Raw genomic sequence first — 18,441 nt, 5'->3', positions numbered from 1 at the left:
ATAGATGTACATATTAGCCAGCACCTTAATCAAAGACAGGTATCATGGTTCTATTTCAGCATCAGTCCAATCTCTTGAGATTAGAATAACTGATTGTCCAAGTCTCATGTATCATATACTATTTCAGCATCAGTCCAACCACCTGAGACTAGGTAACTGATTTCCCAAGTACCTACCATGTATCAAAATACTCGTATGCTATTTCAGAATCAGTCCAATCACTGAGACTAGAATAACTATTGTCGAAGTACCATATCAGATGCTATTTCAGGATCAGTCCAATCGCCTGAAACTGGGAATCGTGAATGGACTTCTCGATATTGGTTAGGGAGTGCTTGAGATCATAAACCCTGTCCATCTTCTACATTTTCAAATGCATTCTTTGCAGCGTCACATATTTTCTCGCTGTACAAAATATGTTTCTCATTATACCTAGTATAATGCTACTCCGCTGTCACTAGCTCTCTGAATTATAAAGCGTTAACAAATATAAACGTAGTACTAACAATGTGATGAAATTGTCCGAAGGTTTATCATTACTGTACTATTTTATTATTTTAAAATTTGTTCTTAAACTGTAAAATTGTTTTTTGGGGTTAATTTCAGTGAACATTCATAAGATGGTTACGGTACAATCGTAAATTAATCAGATACCGGTACGGTAATTCATTTTTTCTCGTAATTTCATTAATACTCTCTTAATATTTTCTATTATGTAATGTTGTAAGCAAAAAATGGTTTTGTGTACTGACTTGTTAATAATTCCTTGTTTGTCCGTCGTTAATTAGTGTAAAATGATATCCGTTATTGAACACTTTATTGTGAGGCAAAATCATTCGATAGATGATTCAGTATTATAATTCGTAATAGTACCGTGCAGATAAAAGAGAATTTCAGTAACTGGATAAAATGTTAAACTTCGTAAGTTTGAGTTACCAGGTAACATGATAAATTAAGATTACGATCGATATTACTAAAGGACATAAAATATTTTATCAACAGTCTCAAATTAAAACATACGAGTATTTAATACTGGCATAATAAAAATAATTAATTAAATATACATCTTGATTACACAACTTTTAACACTGTTTCACTTCGGAATATGTATGATAAATCTTTGTGTTAAATTTTAACGTACCAGTACCTTGTTAATATGCTTCGACCTATTTTGGGTCATCTTCAGAACTGGTTGTTGTTGGTGTTGGCGCCTCTTGTTTCTTGTGTGGGTGCGTTCGTAGTGTAGAGTCAAAGAGTGTATGTGTTTTGAAATTGAGTTGTGTGTTGAGAATATTGTTGGGGTGTGTTTTCGTGTGTCTGTATATTTCATATTGTTCTAGTGTGTTGAGTTTCTGGCAACCCCAACGATATTCTCAACACACAACTCAATTTCAAAACACATACACTCTTTGGCTCTACACTACGAACGCACCCACAAGGAAACAAGAGGCGCCAACACCAACAACGACCAGTTCTGAAGATGACCCAAAATAGGTCGAAACATGTTAACAAGGTACGTTAAAATTTAACACAAGAAAGACTTATCATACATATACCGAATTAATTATAGTGTGAAAATGCCCACATGTTGATATCTGAATTAACAACCATCAGGAACTTTCTATCTTCGAATGCTTTTAACTCCTACCGAATTCCGTTACGCCAACTTTTCTAGCCTACACCCGTACCAGCTGACGGAATTATAAAACAGAGAGCTGGGAGTTCCTACAGATTTGCAATAAAGTATCATAATTTACCAGTTTGTTGCATTATTAAATTTAATTCTTTGGCATAACAGCGCAAGAAATAAGCTGTGGGACACAATACAAATTCTCCGTGTTTCCCACTCATTACGTTAGCCCCGCCATTAACCAGCACAATTAATTCATGTGGTTCATTTATGACTGAATTATGACCGTTAAGGCTATATTCCATTAAGATAGTTTGCACCAAACTTTCAGCGTCATGTTTTGATGGCAGTGAAGAGAAATGCCCAATAATGTTATTGTTATCCAATAATTAATTTTGAATTGTTTTCGTAGTTCCTTTGAATTGTGACGAGCCCTATACATGATCTTTGAAAGTTTAATCTAAACGTGGAGTAAAATCGGTCAAACTTCGAAATCTTCTGATTCGGCAAGTCCTTGCATTGCTAATTCACATGCGGCACAGATTTTCACACAGTAATTATTTTAGATAGACCATAGCCTATCTATTTTTAGAAACATTTTCATCTTGTTTCTGAATGTTAATCCAATACGCAGAATCAAGCTGTGTTAGAATATTTTAATATCTCTAGCAGTGACAAATCTGTTTGACTTGAAATGAGTTTTCGAATTTTCATGCTTTTCTAGTTTTTAAAATCAAATTAACTAAATCCTTCACTCCGGTCTTTGTCCATGTATTTTCTCCTCTAAACAGAATACACGGGTGGGAGAGAAAGCGTTTTCATGAGCGCAGCAAAAAACCAATCATTTCCATTACACATTTCAGTATTAAAATGACTAGTAGGCTACATGAATTCCTCGATTCTTTCCAGAAGTTTCAATATTAAAATATAGTGTAGGACGTCCTAATTTCTTAAGTTAACGTGCAATTTCTCTTTTAATTTCGAAAAGGGTTGGTCGATTGGGTTTTCATTTAATTTATTTTTAATATAAAATATTTCCTTAGACACACTGACTAATCACATCACACCACTCACAGTACCGGTACTATAACACACTGGAACTGTAATGATATACAGTAATCCAGAAGCCTATGTGCTCTAATGCAGGTCATAAAGAGATGAGGGTGTTGACGATTCTTTTGTGTATTCGGAGAGAGCTGCTTTGGTTGCAGCTCTAATGCAGTCTCATGGGATGGTGAAGAAAACCAATTTTCTGCTACCGACTACCCTACATTGAACTCCAGGAGCTGCGGATCACAGATCCGAAAAGTACATTACAGCTAATATTCTCGAGCAGCTCAAGGCTCCTACAGACAGTAAAATCTCGAATCGAAGGCGAATGAATTGGAAAAATAAATGAAACAATGAACTAGATTACATAAAAGCACGTTTTATATTTTTAATTTTTTCAGGTCCATTTAAACGGCGGTTCTGCAGCTCTGCAGTTCTTATTGTAGAGCCGCCCCTGCTGTGAATGAGGCCTCGATGTGGTTGCTGGGATTGCCATATCTTAAAATGATCTTGCTCCGTTATTTTGTTGCACTATATGTGAAATCACGACAATAGAGAACAATAGATGTATTAGGTAAAATTCAGTACTTTTTTTCGACTTTTTAAATTGTTATGAGCTACCTATAAAGCAGTAAACATGGACTCATCACCAACAGATCTTGTGAGATGTGCTGTGGACAAAGCATGTATGAAATTATTTCTCCTTAATTATGCCTACTATCATTATACCGCTGCTTCCTTATATGTAAATACCTCATATTTTCTTAGAATTTTATATTATCGACATGAAAACTCTGCCTCTGTTCCGAGAGTAGCCTATATGTTTTTCAGAAATCATTGGTGAACCATTTGGTTTCAGGATACCAGACGCATGTGAAGAAGAACACAAATGCCCGAAAGTCTGTAGTGAAGAGTGTGGACCTTGCATGACCCTTGTTCCAAGAACATTTCCTTGTGGCCATTCTGTCAATGTGGTGTGTTCCAAGAATAAAGACTGCACAATGGAAGTAGAAGTAGTTCTGCCTCTTTGTGGCCATGCAGTAACAGCTCAGTGTTACATGGACAAAGAAACTGTACCTTGTCAAAAACCTTGTGAGAAGCTGCTGGAATGTGGTCATATCTGCCAGAAACTTTGCCATGCCAAAGAAGATCCTCTACATTTGGAAGTGAGGCAATATTTTTCCTCTATTAGAAAATAAAAAAAATTGTAATAAGAAAGATGCCCATCACTACAGAAATAAATTTATTTATTTATTTTATTTAACCTGGTAGAGATAAGGCCATTAGGCCTTCTCTTCCCCTCTACCAGTGGATTACAACTACAATATTAAATATATGGCCTACTGATCAGCAAAAGAAATTGATTACTTTTAAACAATGTGTAATTTTAAGATTAGACATAATTTTGAGTGGAATAACACATGTTTATCACAGGTACAGTATAGGAGGCAAGATCTGTCCTGTAACCTCATCATGTACCTTGGCTATTTCATAATGGGTATGGAGGGAGAAGATTGCTTTTGTCTGAGATGAACTTGTGTGTCAGTAGATTCGTATAGATTATCATGAAACAAACTTTCTTTCCGATTGCTTATTCTTTCTCCTATTGCACAATTCACATGCCAGATCTCGCCTCCTCATCTATAATTATGGTTAATTGTTTTATTAAGTGCGACTAGTGATTAAATGTGTTGTCCCGTCTCTTCACTTTTGCCGTCACCGCCACCAGCACCAATAATTTCATTGACTTCCTTAGTGGAAGATAGGTTCACAACAAATCGTCATCGAACTATACTTCACTTTCTTGCCTAATAATATGTTTTTCTCAAAAGAGTGTGTTTTCACACAACACATGCACCAGGCATTATAAGCAATGCTAGATGTTTTATTGCTTTATTGCCTCCCTTTTCTTAGGAAAAGAATAACATATTAAGCAGGTGGTTCGTTTGGTCATTTTATCACTTCATTTAGTTGAGATAATGCCTCTAAGACCAGAAGACGTCAGGGTTATCACCCTGATTGGTGATGGACATACCGTAGTCTATGTTACACTGCCATAGATGCATCATACATCACGGTGCAAGAGACTGTGAGATAGTTCCGAGAAATTCGAGAGTTACTCCAGAAGACCGAAATCTGGCAGACTAAGAGAGACTTCAGTCCGAGGAGAGCTATTTCTTGTCGCCCAGATCTTAAGGGATCACCATATTACAGCAGTGGAAGCTCAGAATCGACTGCAGCATGTGTGGGGTGTTAATATGAATGAAGGTTGCTTACAATCACGAAGACCTGATAAAGGATCAGAACTGACTTCACAGCCAAGCTTTGTTTTGCTCGTCAAGCACGCTATATCAACTGTGTAGAAGTGGAGTTGTGCAGGTTCTGTCTGAAATCTGTAGGTGGTAGGGAAAAAGCATTCTCTCGGAGAATGTGCACTTGGCATATCATTTTCCAAATCGTTTCGAGACTCTTTCTCTGCCATTTGGAGATTTCAACTTAACCTGGATTCATCAGAGAAGAACATACAGCTGCAATGCTGCACAGTCCATGGAGCACAGTGATGAGCAAACTGAAGATGGGTGGCTTGGTGCTGTGGGATCAGTTCTGGTCCTATAGCAGATGGTTGTTATTGTAGGTCACCTTCGTTGCTGAAGAGTCCTCTTGCCATTAACATCTGACACCTGGTGCAGTCGATTCCTTGCTTCAATTGTTGTAATATAGTAATTTCTTAAGAGCTAGCTAACGAAAAATCGGTCATCTCAGGCTAAAGTCTATTTATTCTTTCTACATCAGGGTCTTCTGGTGTAACTCTAAATGTCAAAGTCTCTTCCTTGCACGTAGTGTATGGTGCGTCTATGGCAACAGCAGTGTAACAGACTGCACCCATATCAATCAGGATCAGGATGACAGCTCTGGAAAAGTCTTTGGGTGTCAGGGGCGTTATCTCGACTAAACTTTTTCGCAAATGGTGAAAGATATTAATTTCCAAAAAAAAGGGAGGTGATAAAGTAATAAAATATCTCGCTTTGTTTACGATGGCCCAGTGCACATTTTCCATGTAGAAACACACCTCTTTTTGGAAGACATATTGTTAGGTAAGAAAGTGAAGAGAAAATGGGACAACATACTCAGTCCCTAGCTAATGCATCCATTAAACAATTAATCACGGAGTGATAAACATGTTAGTCCCAGGGTGACCAGATGTCCTGGTTTACCAGAACAGTCTCAATTTTGGATACTTTGTCCCAATGTCCCGAAAAACTTTCTCGGGATGCAAAAACTTCCCGTGTTTTTAAATCGATTACTCCCTCATTGTAAGAGTACCAATAGTTGAATTTGTGCCAAATTTGCACTATATCAACCATCTCAGAAAAGTGAATGCATTCTTGATTAGTAAGACCAAGATTTGGGTAAAATAATCACATTTCAACGTAAATAATATAATGGCTGTCCTATAGCAGACAAGAGTAGTGAAGAGAATGTAACCAACGAAGTTGTCGAACAAATAGTTTCCGTTTTGGTAATTTGCTGCTTTGTCTTGGTAGCATGTGCTTCTTATTTACAGTATATTTGTGAGTATAATAATTGTGAGTTTTCATTAGTATGCCAAAAAGAAAGTGTCCATTGAATAATGATCAACTTCAACAATTTTTTCCATACATTCAGGAATTAAAGTGGGAAGACAAAGTAGAGTGTACATTGTATAACTCTACATTTTCAATATCATATGGTGGAAGAGTAGACACCTATGACTACATTAACAAAAAGAAACATAAAAACATAACTTTACCATCATCGTCTAATAGAATCACGTCTTCTTAAAGCCAACAGTTGCGGGAGAAGAATTAAAATTTGCAACAGTAAGCAGTTTTACTTATAACACCATCAAACAACTGCAGTTTTCGTTAGACGGATTGCACTTCTTCCATTATCAGGAAGTTCTGAATAGAAACAGCTTTACTTGCGGTCGCAATAAATGTGGAAAGATATTGTGAATGTGGTCGCCCATTTTGCTATGAAAGCCATTTTGAAGGAACTAGAAGCAGCTATATTCATCTCTATGAAGGTTGATTTCTCCAATCATAATTAACATTTGAAAACGTTACTGTTCCTATCCTTGTTAGGTATTTGTTTTCCTAACATAGAAGTTAAAGTCGAAGTAATGTTAATTACGGCTAATTTAATCGACAGTTTAGTATCGCATAAGTGTGTCCCGTTTTTTTATTTTCAAAATCTGGTCACCCTGGTTATTCCACTTATAATTACATGAGGAGTTCACAACCAGAGTGGACCAAGTCCGTCTGGAATAGTTCTGAAATATTGAGTCTTAAAGTTCCTGGCTCACACTTAACAACCTTCACCTTCCATAGGAAATGCTGCCCTCTGTGGAGTAACAAATGAGTTATGGACTTTGTTACGGCAATGAATAAATCTAAGTTTTCTTCATCCGAGATTGTATTAATCCACAAACTGATCACTGGTGGACTTGGTCCACTCTGGTGTTGTAAAGGCATCGATTTTTTTCTTTCACTTCGTTTACTTGAGATAATGACTCTGAAGCCAGAAGATGTCAGGGTTTTCTTTCTGGTCAGTATTGTATCACTCTTAGATGCAGTCCAAAGTCAGAATTGTTCTTCATAGGGCTCCCAATTGTTTCTCAAAAAAAATATTACTGTAAAAGTTCTACATGTTATGGCATTTCACCATTCGAAAAAGCATGACCCAACATTGATTTGCTATGTCACGCATTCTCAAAGTTAGGTTCACCAATATTATTATTATCTTCTTTTTATGTTGTAAAATTACTCACTAGTGTATGTTTTCAAAGTCTTTCTTTGCTAATGAAGAAAACTATCGAGGCAGTGTATATATATATTGAAGTTTGAAGATCAGTTCCATATGGATTCAAACAACAGATGAAAACTCTGTTTTCTATTCCAGTATAAGTGTATGAATCCTTGCACGAAACGAAGAAAAAATTGCAACGAGAATCACACCTGCAAAAATCTGTGTCATGAGGAGTGTCTTGAGTGCAAGGCCTCTGTCCTGAGGAAGTTGCCTAAGTGCGGCCATGAAGTACGCATGAAATGCAGTGCAGATGTTGGAACGCATCCTTGTGATAGAGACTGCACTTCCACCCTCTCTTGTGGACATCCTTGTCCAAACAAGTGTTCAGCTCCGTGTGGAAACTGTCAAGTTTCGGTAAGCAGTAATATTCCATCACCAACGAACATTTCATATAACATGTAACAGATTTGTTTGTATATTGATACCAGCACCACGACTACTATAATGTGATTATTTCTTTGATGTTTTGCTATCAACAGCTTCCATGGTAGGCCAAGTCACACTCTGAGAGCGCTGACTGCGTAGCCTAGCAAATGGAGTAAACATAGGATACACTTTTCTGTAGATATTACTGGAAATGCTGTCCATTTGCACATAAGCATTCTTGACACCTTCGTAAAAAATGTTGATATGACAAAGTTCATTGAAAATAATGCCATCTCCTGCTTATTGTATTTCAGTTCTTCCAGCGTGTAGGGATTGCTTTTGGAAACCTTTCCTTTTAGGTTTCTCCAAAATAAAAATCACACGGTGTGTAATCGGTGGAGCATGGCAGCAATAACCAAACACTAAAAACGCTATCTTCAAACACTTATTTTATTTATTGAAGCTGCGACTCTATGACAAGTGTGGGATGTCGTTGGAAGACGACATATCAACGTTCACAATCAGTCAAGTGTTTGGTGCCTCTATCTTTCAGAGTTAATTGTGCCATTAAAGAGAATGGGCCCGTTAATTTTTTGAGAATTTACTATTTACTAATTTTTATGTCATGGTGTAGGAGTTTCCAAGATGAATTAATGCAGGACTTTCCATCACTTCTTTTGAGAGGACATATGCCCATTTAAATGAAACCAGAATTCATCAGAAAACAAAATCAAAAAATACTCGAACAAACAATTAAATTACAACACACAATACAGTGTAGTTACCTCTCCATACAAAATACAAAAACATATATTTCAAGGAAAGTGCAGTTTAGTGACTTCTCAAGATGAGTTACAGATCACTACTAAATACTTAAGAATGCTCGCTCTCAGAGGTGTGACTTTGCTTGCCTGCCACTTGGGACTTGTGGGGAGTGGTACATCAGGGAATTATTACATTGGTGGTAGTAGCAGTAGCAGTAGCAGCAGCAGATTAAATTTTGTGTAAGAAAATTGTTTCCCTATATAAAATACATGCTTGTTAGGAGTAAATTATCATCCTACTCTTAATATGTAAACCTTTGACACTATGTTTGTTTGTTGAAGTGCAGTGGATTTCTGGTTTAGGTTGAAAAACTCTTGGAAGACTGTGAACATTACGTGCAAGTGAAATGCTGTGAGATACCAGATCCAAGCCAGTGCAAAAGTCCATGTAAGAGGATTTTGCCTTGTGGCCACAAATGCACTAATCTTTGCTCTGAGAAATGTGTTTCTCAGTGCAGGGAGCTTGTCTATAGTTCTGCAACGTCTCTGTGTGGTCATCCTGTGAATAGTTCTTGCTATATGCAGCAGTCATCAAGAACAGATAAGCAAGGTACCGTATGTGATTATAGCACAAATCTGCCATTTAGAAATTACAAGGGTGATAACATTTTAAAAGCAATTAGTAGTCTGCTTCTGTTCTAAATAAAGGAAGTGTATTAATTAAAAATGTTATTTCGCCCCCAATATTAACATGTGGAGCAAAAACATTGACTTAACTATAACAGTAATAGATTTAGAGTGCAAGAAACTCTTTTGAGGCTATTGGGAGTAATATCAAGGATGGTATTAAAATTAGATGACAGTTTGTGCTAGCATTTAGAGGAACCCAAAAGTAAATAAATAAACGTCGGTCACCATACAAAATGACTTATAAGAATGTATGTAGACTGCCAGGTTTACAGAGAAGGTCTCCATGAGGAAGTAAATAAAACAATATGTCTGTACAACCGGTTGAAATCTCCGATGTTTCTTATTCTTGTTCGTTTCGTTCAGGATTCAAAAGTAATCGAACATTTTAACGGTTTTGTGCAGCTGACTGAAAGATCTGCCTCGAGGATATCCCAATGCTTAGGCTATTGGACGAATTGAAACCATACAAACCACAGATAACACACAGAGATAGAAACTCAAAAGTCAATTACCGTTGTTTTCCAGACATATAATGGCGGATCTGTAATCCGTGGAATACAGCAAAACATCCAAAAACTTGTAAAATAGGCTATGTTTATCCATGTGCTATTTTCTTCACTGTTACGATCACCAACTGAATCTTTGAACTGAAGATGTTGCTTCGTAATTTTTTGGTCCTACAGAATACGTCTGTTACAGTAACAATTAATATTATACGTAGATTCTTCGAGCCACAGTGCATATTACTGTGGAATTCCGGCCACCAAGCCACTCAAATGAGTGCGCTCCTTGTATAATGGCAGTTGACTTAATATAAAAATGTCAGCATACATGTCAAACTCGGAGTCAGGCCACAAAGCGAAAAACCCTGGAGGAGAGGGATTTGATCCGTGCTGTGGATTGAACTTCGGCATAGCTCAATGGTTACAGCGCTTGGTACATAGAACCAAGGACCCGGGTTCGATCCCCGGCGCCGGAGCAAATTTTTCTCCTCTAATATCAATTGTTACCATAACAGATGTATTCTGCAGGACCAAAAAATTAATCTTTACGTAGTGCTTACGATAGTTAAAGAATATACTGTTAATACAGTGTTCTTCAACGAAAAGATGGTACAAAGTTTGCTGAGCAGAAGAATAGAGCAGCAGAGATGCTGTTTAAATAAGTGTCAACTTTTATATAAGGTATATTCCACAATAATCAGAAGAATAGAGCAGCAGAGATGCTGTTTAAATAAGTGTCAACTTTTATATAAGGTATATTCCACAATAATCAGAAGAATAGAGCAGCAGAGATGCTGTTTAAATAAGTGTCAACTTTTATACAGTGCAATCGAAAAGTCCTTCCGCAACTCTATTAGTTCTAGTGACACTAGAATACAACCCTGTAGAAAATTGGCACTCCCCCAGTCATTCCTGTTTGACAACCTCATACCTCCAGTTCGTCATATGCTTAGCGCCCAGTGCTGCCACTTGAATTCTCTATCAAATACACTTGAATTCTCCGTCTAGTGGATTCTCGGCTACACAAGCACTGTGGAGAGACTTCTCAATCACACTGTGTAAGGTATATTCCACAATACTATTTTATTGCTTATGTTATTACAGTTCATAATCTAGACGAAGATTAACTACTTTTATCGAAAAAATTTTAGCCCCGACAAAATTCGGAGCCACAAAATGCCACTGTCATTCAGAAGATCTAGAATACAAAGATACCTTACAACAAATCAGAAAAGATGGAAAGAGTGAAAGAAAAAACTTTAAAATGAATATGGGAATAGGTGGCAATGTTGATGGTGTTGATTATGAAGAAGGAGAAGAAAAAGAAGAAATTGGAGGGAGAGAGAGGGGGGGATATACATAAAATTATAATTTTTTGTCAAGTAGGTGTCGTGCGAGATTTTTGGAAGTGTTTTCGCAACATTATCAAAGAGAGCAGTAAAAGATCTGCAACTATTTGTTGGATTCATTACAAAACACTTGTTTCTCACCACTAATAACACATTACTCCTAAATATTGTATTGTATTGTATTTATTGCTACATATTACAATACAAAATGAATACACAAAATAAACATTGCACAAACCCATCCGAGCAAGCTCATTTTCGGGGGTGGGAGAGGGGGACAGTTCCTACAAATAACAATTGTTTACTAAAATACAACACGCATAAAAAAATTCAATAAAGATACAAAATTTAATAAAATAATTACAAAACAGTAATTACTCAGATAAAAAAATGAGAATCAAATCAAGAACAAAATATATGTTTGAATAAATAATGTTGTTGTTTTCTAATGCCAGGCGTTTGACAATAAAGTCATTTGACCTCTTGCACTCCAATATTTTTCAAAGATATTATCATGGCCAGCCACTGAAGCACAGGTTTTTGAGATGTTCCGAATCCATTTCTTGGTTTGAGTTGCACAATGGGCAGTTAGGGTACTGATATATTCCAATTCTATTCAGGTGTTTGGGCAAACAATCATGGCCTGTTGCCAATCTAAATGCAGCTACAGATGATTTTCGTGGTAAATCGGGAATTAACTGTGGATTTTGATGCAGAGAGTTCCATTTTTTCCCTTGAGCTTGTGTTATCAAATTTTGTTTGTTGAAGTCTAAGTATGTAGATTTAATAAATCTTTTCACAGAGTAATACGTAGACTTAGTAACAGGTCTGTAAGTAGCAGTGCTGTCCTTCTTTGCTAAAGCATCCGCATTCTCGTTTCCCAGGATTCCACAATGGGATGGTATCCATTGGAATACAATTCTTTTATTAAGTGATATTAATTAGAGAGCATTTTAGTTATTTCTGCTGTTTGAGATGAAGGTGTGTGTTTAGAGACTATTGATAGAATAGCTGCTTTGGAGTCTGACAATATAACTGCATTCTTAAATTTATTGATGTGACATAGAAGATTCCTGAGACTTTCACTTATTGCAATGATTTCTCCATCAAAACTTGTTGTTCTATATCCAAGAGATCTATAAAGTGAGAAGAGACAGCATGTAACACCTGCACCGGCACCTTGTTCTCTGGAGATCAAGGATCCGTCAGTGTATAAATGAAGCCAGTTTTGTGGCTGCAAAAGGGTATCTGTCGGATACAGGGGGAGAGCCATTAATCCTTCCCATTGAAGGCTTTAAGGAACCAACCTGGACAAATACCCAATGTACCATCCCTACCTTCCTGTGGTGCAGCTGTTAGTAAGCATAACTTTACAAGCTGAACTAAAGAGAGGGGCTACTCATCAGTTAGCACTGGTCAGCTTGATGAGTTAATGACCGAATTTGGTATAATTTTCCTCTATTCAATACCTAATTCCCTCTTTACCCTTTCCTATCCAGTCCTCTGACTGAACTCTTACTTTCTTCGACCCCGATGGCATTAGAGCATTCCAGGCCTAGGGGTTCATTTCCCTTTCCTTCCTCCTCTTTCTACTTTTTTGTTCCTAGTGCTGACCTGCTATGGCATTAAAATCGTCCTCCAGTGGCTTAAGGAGGGAAAGCTGGTGATCAACAAGATCTCCCAGCTAGGTCCAATGGACTCATCAACCAACAGCAGGTGTGGTCCTCCAGACCTTCTGGGGGTTGTGTGTGAATGAAGTAGCCACCAAAACGTTAAAATGGTGTTCACTTAAATCGGCTACAACTTGCCATTTTCACTCCAATATGAAATGTTTTTTTTTGTTTTTTTTTTTGTTTAATATATTCATATTTATTGTCATCATACGGCTTTCAGGTAGTGGTTTCCCTTACATTTCTGCATATGGTCCACCACTACCTTGCTTACATTCCATCATATAGCCTTCATATTTCTCTTATCATCTATGTCTACCCAAATCTTCCAATTATCTAAAGTTTAACCCTACTTCTGTCTATTTCTTCCTCCATCCTTTCTGAATATGAAATGTTTGAATAAATAACTATATTGGAAGGTAAACCATTATGAGACAGTTTTTATAGTAGTGGGATGCTGGTACTAAATGCACAGACATCTCAACATCGGTAGTGTAACACGCACAAACTATTCATGTAAACAATTATGAAATAAGTCAAAGATAAAAATGTTGTTTACTCCCCAAATTAGGTAACTGTGTCTTAGTTTTTCAAACTTTTTGGCAGTTGTTTATGAATCACCGGTATGTCATTGCCTTTGAAAACTGAAATGTTGTTTGACGAATGTTCTTTTAGAGTATGTGCATTTGGTCAGAGCTGCCCCATACATAGACGTTGTTGTGGACCAGGTAAGAGAGATCAAAGGAGCCATAATTAGTACGCTCTCTTATTCTATCCTTTAACACTCAATGAAATGCTTTCAAGGAAACATTGGTTGTGTTGTGTCAGAATTCTGTTGGGAAAAGAAAAAAAATTACACTTTTCCTCAGTTAGCTCTGCAAAACGAGGTGAAAAGTCTCTGCCATATATCTAATCAGAATTAACAGTTTCTTTAAAAAGAAAGTACTTATTGTCCTTTCTTCCCTAATAACACATGACCACCAGCAGTAGCTCAGGTAGTAGTCACGTTTGCCTGCTGATCCGGATTTGTACTCAGGCATGGGTTCGATAATGCACATGAACTGATTACATGGTTTGATTTTTTCCCCTAGGTTTTCCTTAACTTTAAGGCAAATGTTAGGTAATCTATTGCGAATCTTCGTCCTGATCTCCCCAAATACCATCTCCCTATCACCAATTTCATCATTGCTAAATAAACTAATAATTGACATAGCATCATTAAATAATCATGAAAAAATAATGCACCATACAGTAAGAAATGAGACTTTGCATTATAGTGACACATGATGTAAGAAAAGAGATTTTTTGCAGCTTTAATAACTGGTGGTTTGAGAATTTACTTCAGTGTATGCAAGTGGAACCGAGCCTCGTTAGAAAACAGAACGATATTAGGGTAATTTTTTCATATACTTCGTTTGAAATCAGTCGAAAGATCTATGACCAGATATAGGATCACTGGGTCGCAGTTCTTGCATCACGGTCACTTCTATAACTTTGCTCTTTTCATACAAAATTATAAGATATAAGTGCCCATTTCTTGCAAAAGACGACAAGACGATTTTTAAAGTGGTTTTCCGGTTGATACACAGTGATATTAAAGTTTTCTTTGGTGAGGTTCTGCATATACTTCACAAAGTCTATATTATTTTTTCCTCCTTTTCCAGATGAATGCAGGAATCAGAAAAAACTACTCGCATTTTGTGAAACACGATGTTACAGTGTGCTTGAATGCGGACACAAATGTTCTGGCACATATGGGAAGTGCTTTCAGGGCCGAGTTCACAAGCCTTGCAAAGAGAAGTGTGAAGCACCCTTACTGTGCGGTCACAGGTATGAAGACTGCATAATTGAGATATTATGTATTATTGTGTGAAGTGTTCGGTAGTATTGTGAAAATAACGTTGTATGTTTGTATCACTTATTCAGTATGTACGAAAATGTCCTGGCTAAGATGAGGATGTGTTGAAATTATAATTTAATACATTTAAAATCAAATATTTGGTAGGCTGCTTACTTATCGACACAAAGTGAATTCCATGTGGTTCTTTTGCTTACTGCAGAAGACGTCACTCACTTTGAATCCATCCATGTTTGTAACTTTTTTTTTTTCTTTATATACAACATTGCAAAGGCAGTAAAACGTTCCTGTGATACTGTATTGTATTAGAAATGTTTTTACCCTCTTTAGGGAAGAGGAACCATCTTTCCGGTTCTGTACTTGTCATAGAACTAGTGTCTATAATTCTGAGGAGCTTCGTCATTTCGGTGAATGTTTCCTTCAAATTGTTCCTGTTGATGAATTGGAGTGATGGAACAGCTTCATCCATTTTCTTATAAATATTTCTTTCATGCAAGACACGTCTGATTCTGTCTTCAATTTGCTCTCTTCAGTACGTTATACTGCAAGTTTGAGCAGCAGTCATGTTCTTTTCTTTTCCTGGAAAGTATCTCGAGAATTCAGGAAAACTTAAAGAATTTATAAGTTTTGCTGCTTTTAGATTATCCAAGGATTGGAAACCACAACAAACCTCTTGCACGATTCGATCATACCTTCTTCGCATAAGCATTTCGGCATGGCTGTTTCCGTCATGTAACTTTACTGCTAGCATTGTCTTGTCTATTGGTGTGGTATCACCTACTTTGACATTCTGTAGCAGTGGAAGGCGACATTTTCAAACATGGCTTATTAAAAATTGATTACTTTGACCCAATCTACAGTGTGTTCCACAAGTCTTGGGCCATAGGTCAAGTTACTAGCTCAGAAAATGTATTCAGTGTGTTTTCCACTAACTATTACATATAACTCGAAACTATTTTTCCAGCTCTCCATGATATCATAAAGGCTGTCTGGAGTGATATCAGCACAGTACGTAATAATTCACTCCTTTATAAGTGTGAGGCTTCGTAATTTCTCTTCATCACCATAACAACCTTCAAGGGGCTTCACAGAAAAAATCGAGATATGTCAAATCGTGTCTTACTGGGGACCCTTGATGGCCCATCCAATGTCTTGGAAATTATGTCCAGCCATTTACAGGTGTGTCAATTATAATGTGGCAGAGCAATGTCCTGTTGAAACTACCATCAGGATTCAGGATAGCGAGAAATGCTACCTCCTGGACGATCATTAGGTATGTCGTCCTAGTAACATGCAGTCATAGAAGAATGAACTCATGATTCGATCATTCCATATGCCGCACCAAATCATAACACAGTTGGCATCTTATTTATTTGATGCCTGCATCCAGTAGAGGTTCGCTGATGGTCAATAACGTAGGTTTACCGTATTCACTTCCTAGTTGATGTAAGAATTGGCTTCATAACTGCTAAGAACACTGGACAGGAAATTGGAATTGGTCTCGTATTGTTCAACAGGCTGTTTATAAAATTGCACACTAGTCAAGGTCATTCTCACTTAATTTCTGTAAAAGTTGCAAATTGTGACTTTCAAAATGCGCTGGCTGTTTGTTATTGAAACACCATCTCTCTGGGAAATCTGTTACTGAATTTCTAAGGGCTTCTCGGGGGGGGGGGGGGGGGGACTAGGACATGCATGTTGTCTGGTCATGTTCTTGATGGTCTACTGTGACTTAGCTATGATTCCAGACTTCACTTATGGGCACTCTGTATTATTACTTCACGAAGTTTGTTGGTCGAGATTTTCTGCAGTCTACAATATGTACGGGTACCTACGAGCTTTTTTTTTTCACAGCCAATTCATGTTTAAAATCAACATTGCATATCAGGAGTGTATTTCAGTTTGGCAGGTTCTGGCAGCACCAAGGTACCATACTATTTTTCGAGGCCAGGTGGTGCCAGGTCACTTCTCTGATTTTCATATTATCGTAAAATTTTGCATCATACTTTATTCATATTTAAACAATTTCATAGTGAAGTCATCTATTCCACAGACCTAATAACCTCTACATCTAGGTTCAAACCCATGCATTTTCGTCTCACATTCCATAAGTATTCCAGCGGAAATGGTAATGGTGGTGGAGACAGTGGCGGCAGTGATTGTATTGCAGGTGAAGAAAACTACTACCTGTACTACCAAAATCCCAGAGCCAGGGCACTTTTTTGTTTAGAAATACACCACTGGTGCATATTATATTCTACGATGATGACAGATTTGTATAGATTCTACAGTATAATTTTCCCATGTTTTTATAAACATAATCGTCGCGTGCATGTAGTGTTATTCAGATAATCGAGTATGTGTAAGATTACAGTCTGTTTATTTTATTTATTTATGTACTATTTTATTTAAGAACAAAGAGTATTTTATTTATGCACTGTTTTATTTAAGAACAAAGAGCATTTCCCACTGTCTGTGTCAGTGATGAAATTAAAATGAACTGATAAGTGGAAAGAGATTAAAGAAAACAGGAGAATCGAAACCTAGAGCTGCTGGCAAAGTGCTTTGCATTTGCTTCCCAGTTGTAAGTTCTAAATAATGTGCAATATTTTCTTGAGACTCCATTTAATGTATATAATTTGAACAATTTTAGGTGCAACGCGAATTGTGTCGATGGCTGCCCACCTTGCCAGAAGAACTGTATGAACAAATGCAAGCATTCTCAGTGCCTCAGAATGTGTGGACAACAATGCTTCGAATGCAAGGTAAGCCTCCCTTTGGAATATATCTTGTTATCACGAGGGTAGTTTAGTCTATTGGTAATGCAGAGCAGTAACTAAGAAAATGAGTAGGCTATTCTTATAACACAGGAAGTAACTAAACTACTAGTGTATGTACACTCTTAGACAAAAAAAAAATGACCGGGCTCCAGATTCTATGTCCGTTTCGAAAGACTTCAGGTGCATTCATCAGAGCATGATACACACACGGACGAATTTCTTCTGTCGTAAATGTTTCCAACACTCCACTGCCACCACTATATGATGATTATACAGTGAACCCTGTTCAAGACGGAAGTGACATGGTCCTAATTTTTTTTCCATTGTGGACAGATTTCCGTATTATTCAGGTGTTACATCAAAATGGAATATTTTATCATTCATATACATGAAAAACAAAATGGCATGCCGCAAACTGCAAGAAGTGCAAAATATTCCGTTTAACACTACTTACTTTAAATCAGCTTATTCCCTTTGTGAATCATCTTTATGAAAATCTCATTTTCTGTCACCAATATTGGCCGCAAGCAACTCACTCATTATGATCTTCATCTTTAAAGTGTTACACCTGAGTTTCTCACAACTGAACTTCATCATTATTTCACATACACTTCGTTTCTAATTTTCCTTTAACTCGATAATGTTTACTTCATCACTTAATGTTAATGCCACATTTTACACAACTTTTTCTTTGCCAGGAAATCACACTACACTTGCGCTCTGTCTAGCTACGACAGTTAACAGGTGTGAAGCATTGAAAATCTTTGAAGGGACTCGTCTGCCTAGTCAACAGAGTAATAAAATTTATGACCGACAGGCCAACACACCCTCACATACTCTAAAATTTTGCAAAGAAAACTTGTTTTTATCTTAGTGACTTACATATTTCGTATATTCCTAGAAATTACACACTGTTTCAAAATATAGTTACAA

The 18,441-nt window shown here is 37.0% G+C and overlaps 1 protein-coding gene across 1 annotated transcript in view; it reads left to right on the top strand.

Annotated features, from left to right (window-relative positions):
* Nucleotides 1-18,441, top strand: part of LOC138696479 (NFX1-type zinc finger-containing protein 1-like) — a 108,014-nt gene that overhangs the window by 69,451 nt on the left and 20,122 nt on the right. The window contains exons 8-12 of the mRNA XM_069821492.1: nucleotides 3,540-3,846; nucleotides 7,622-7,882; nucleotides 9,022-9,268; nucleotides 14,535-14,700; nucleotides 17,382-17,493. Coding sequence (XP_069677593.1) covers nucleotides 3,540-3,846; nucleotides 7,622-7,882; nucleotides 9,022-9,268; nucleotides 14,535-14,700; nucleotides 17,382-17,493 — 1,093 coding nt within the window. The remainder of the gene's footprint in view (nucleotides 1-3,539; nucleotides 3,847-7,621; nucleotides 7,883-9,021; nucleotides 9,269-14,534; nucleotides 14,701-17,381; nucleotides 17,494-18,441) is intronic.

This window comes from Periplaneta americana, chromosome 3 (assembly GCF_040183065.1).
Source record: "Periplaneta americana isolate PAMFEO1 chromosome 3, P.americana_PAMFEO1_priV1, whole genome shotgun sequence".
NCBI classification, from domain to species: domain Eukaryota; kingdom Metazoa; phylum Arthropoda; class Insecta; order Blattodea; family Blattidae; genus Periplaneta; species Periplaneta americana.
This window is presented reverse-complemented; position numbering and strand designations above follow the sequence as displayed.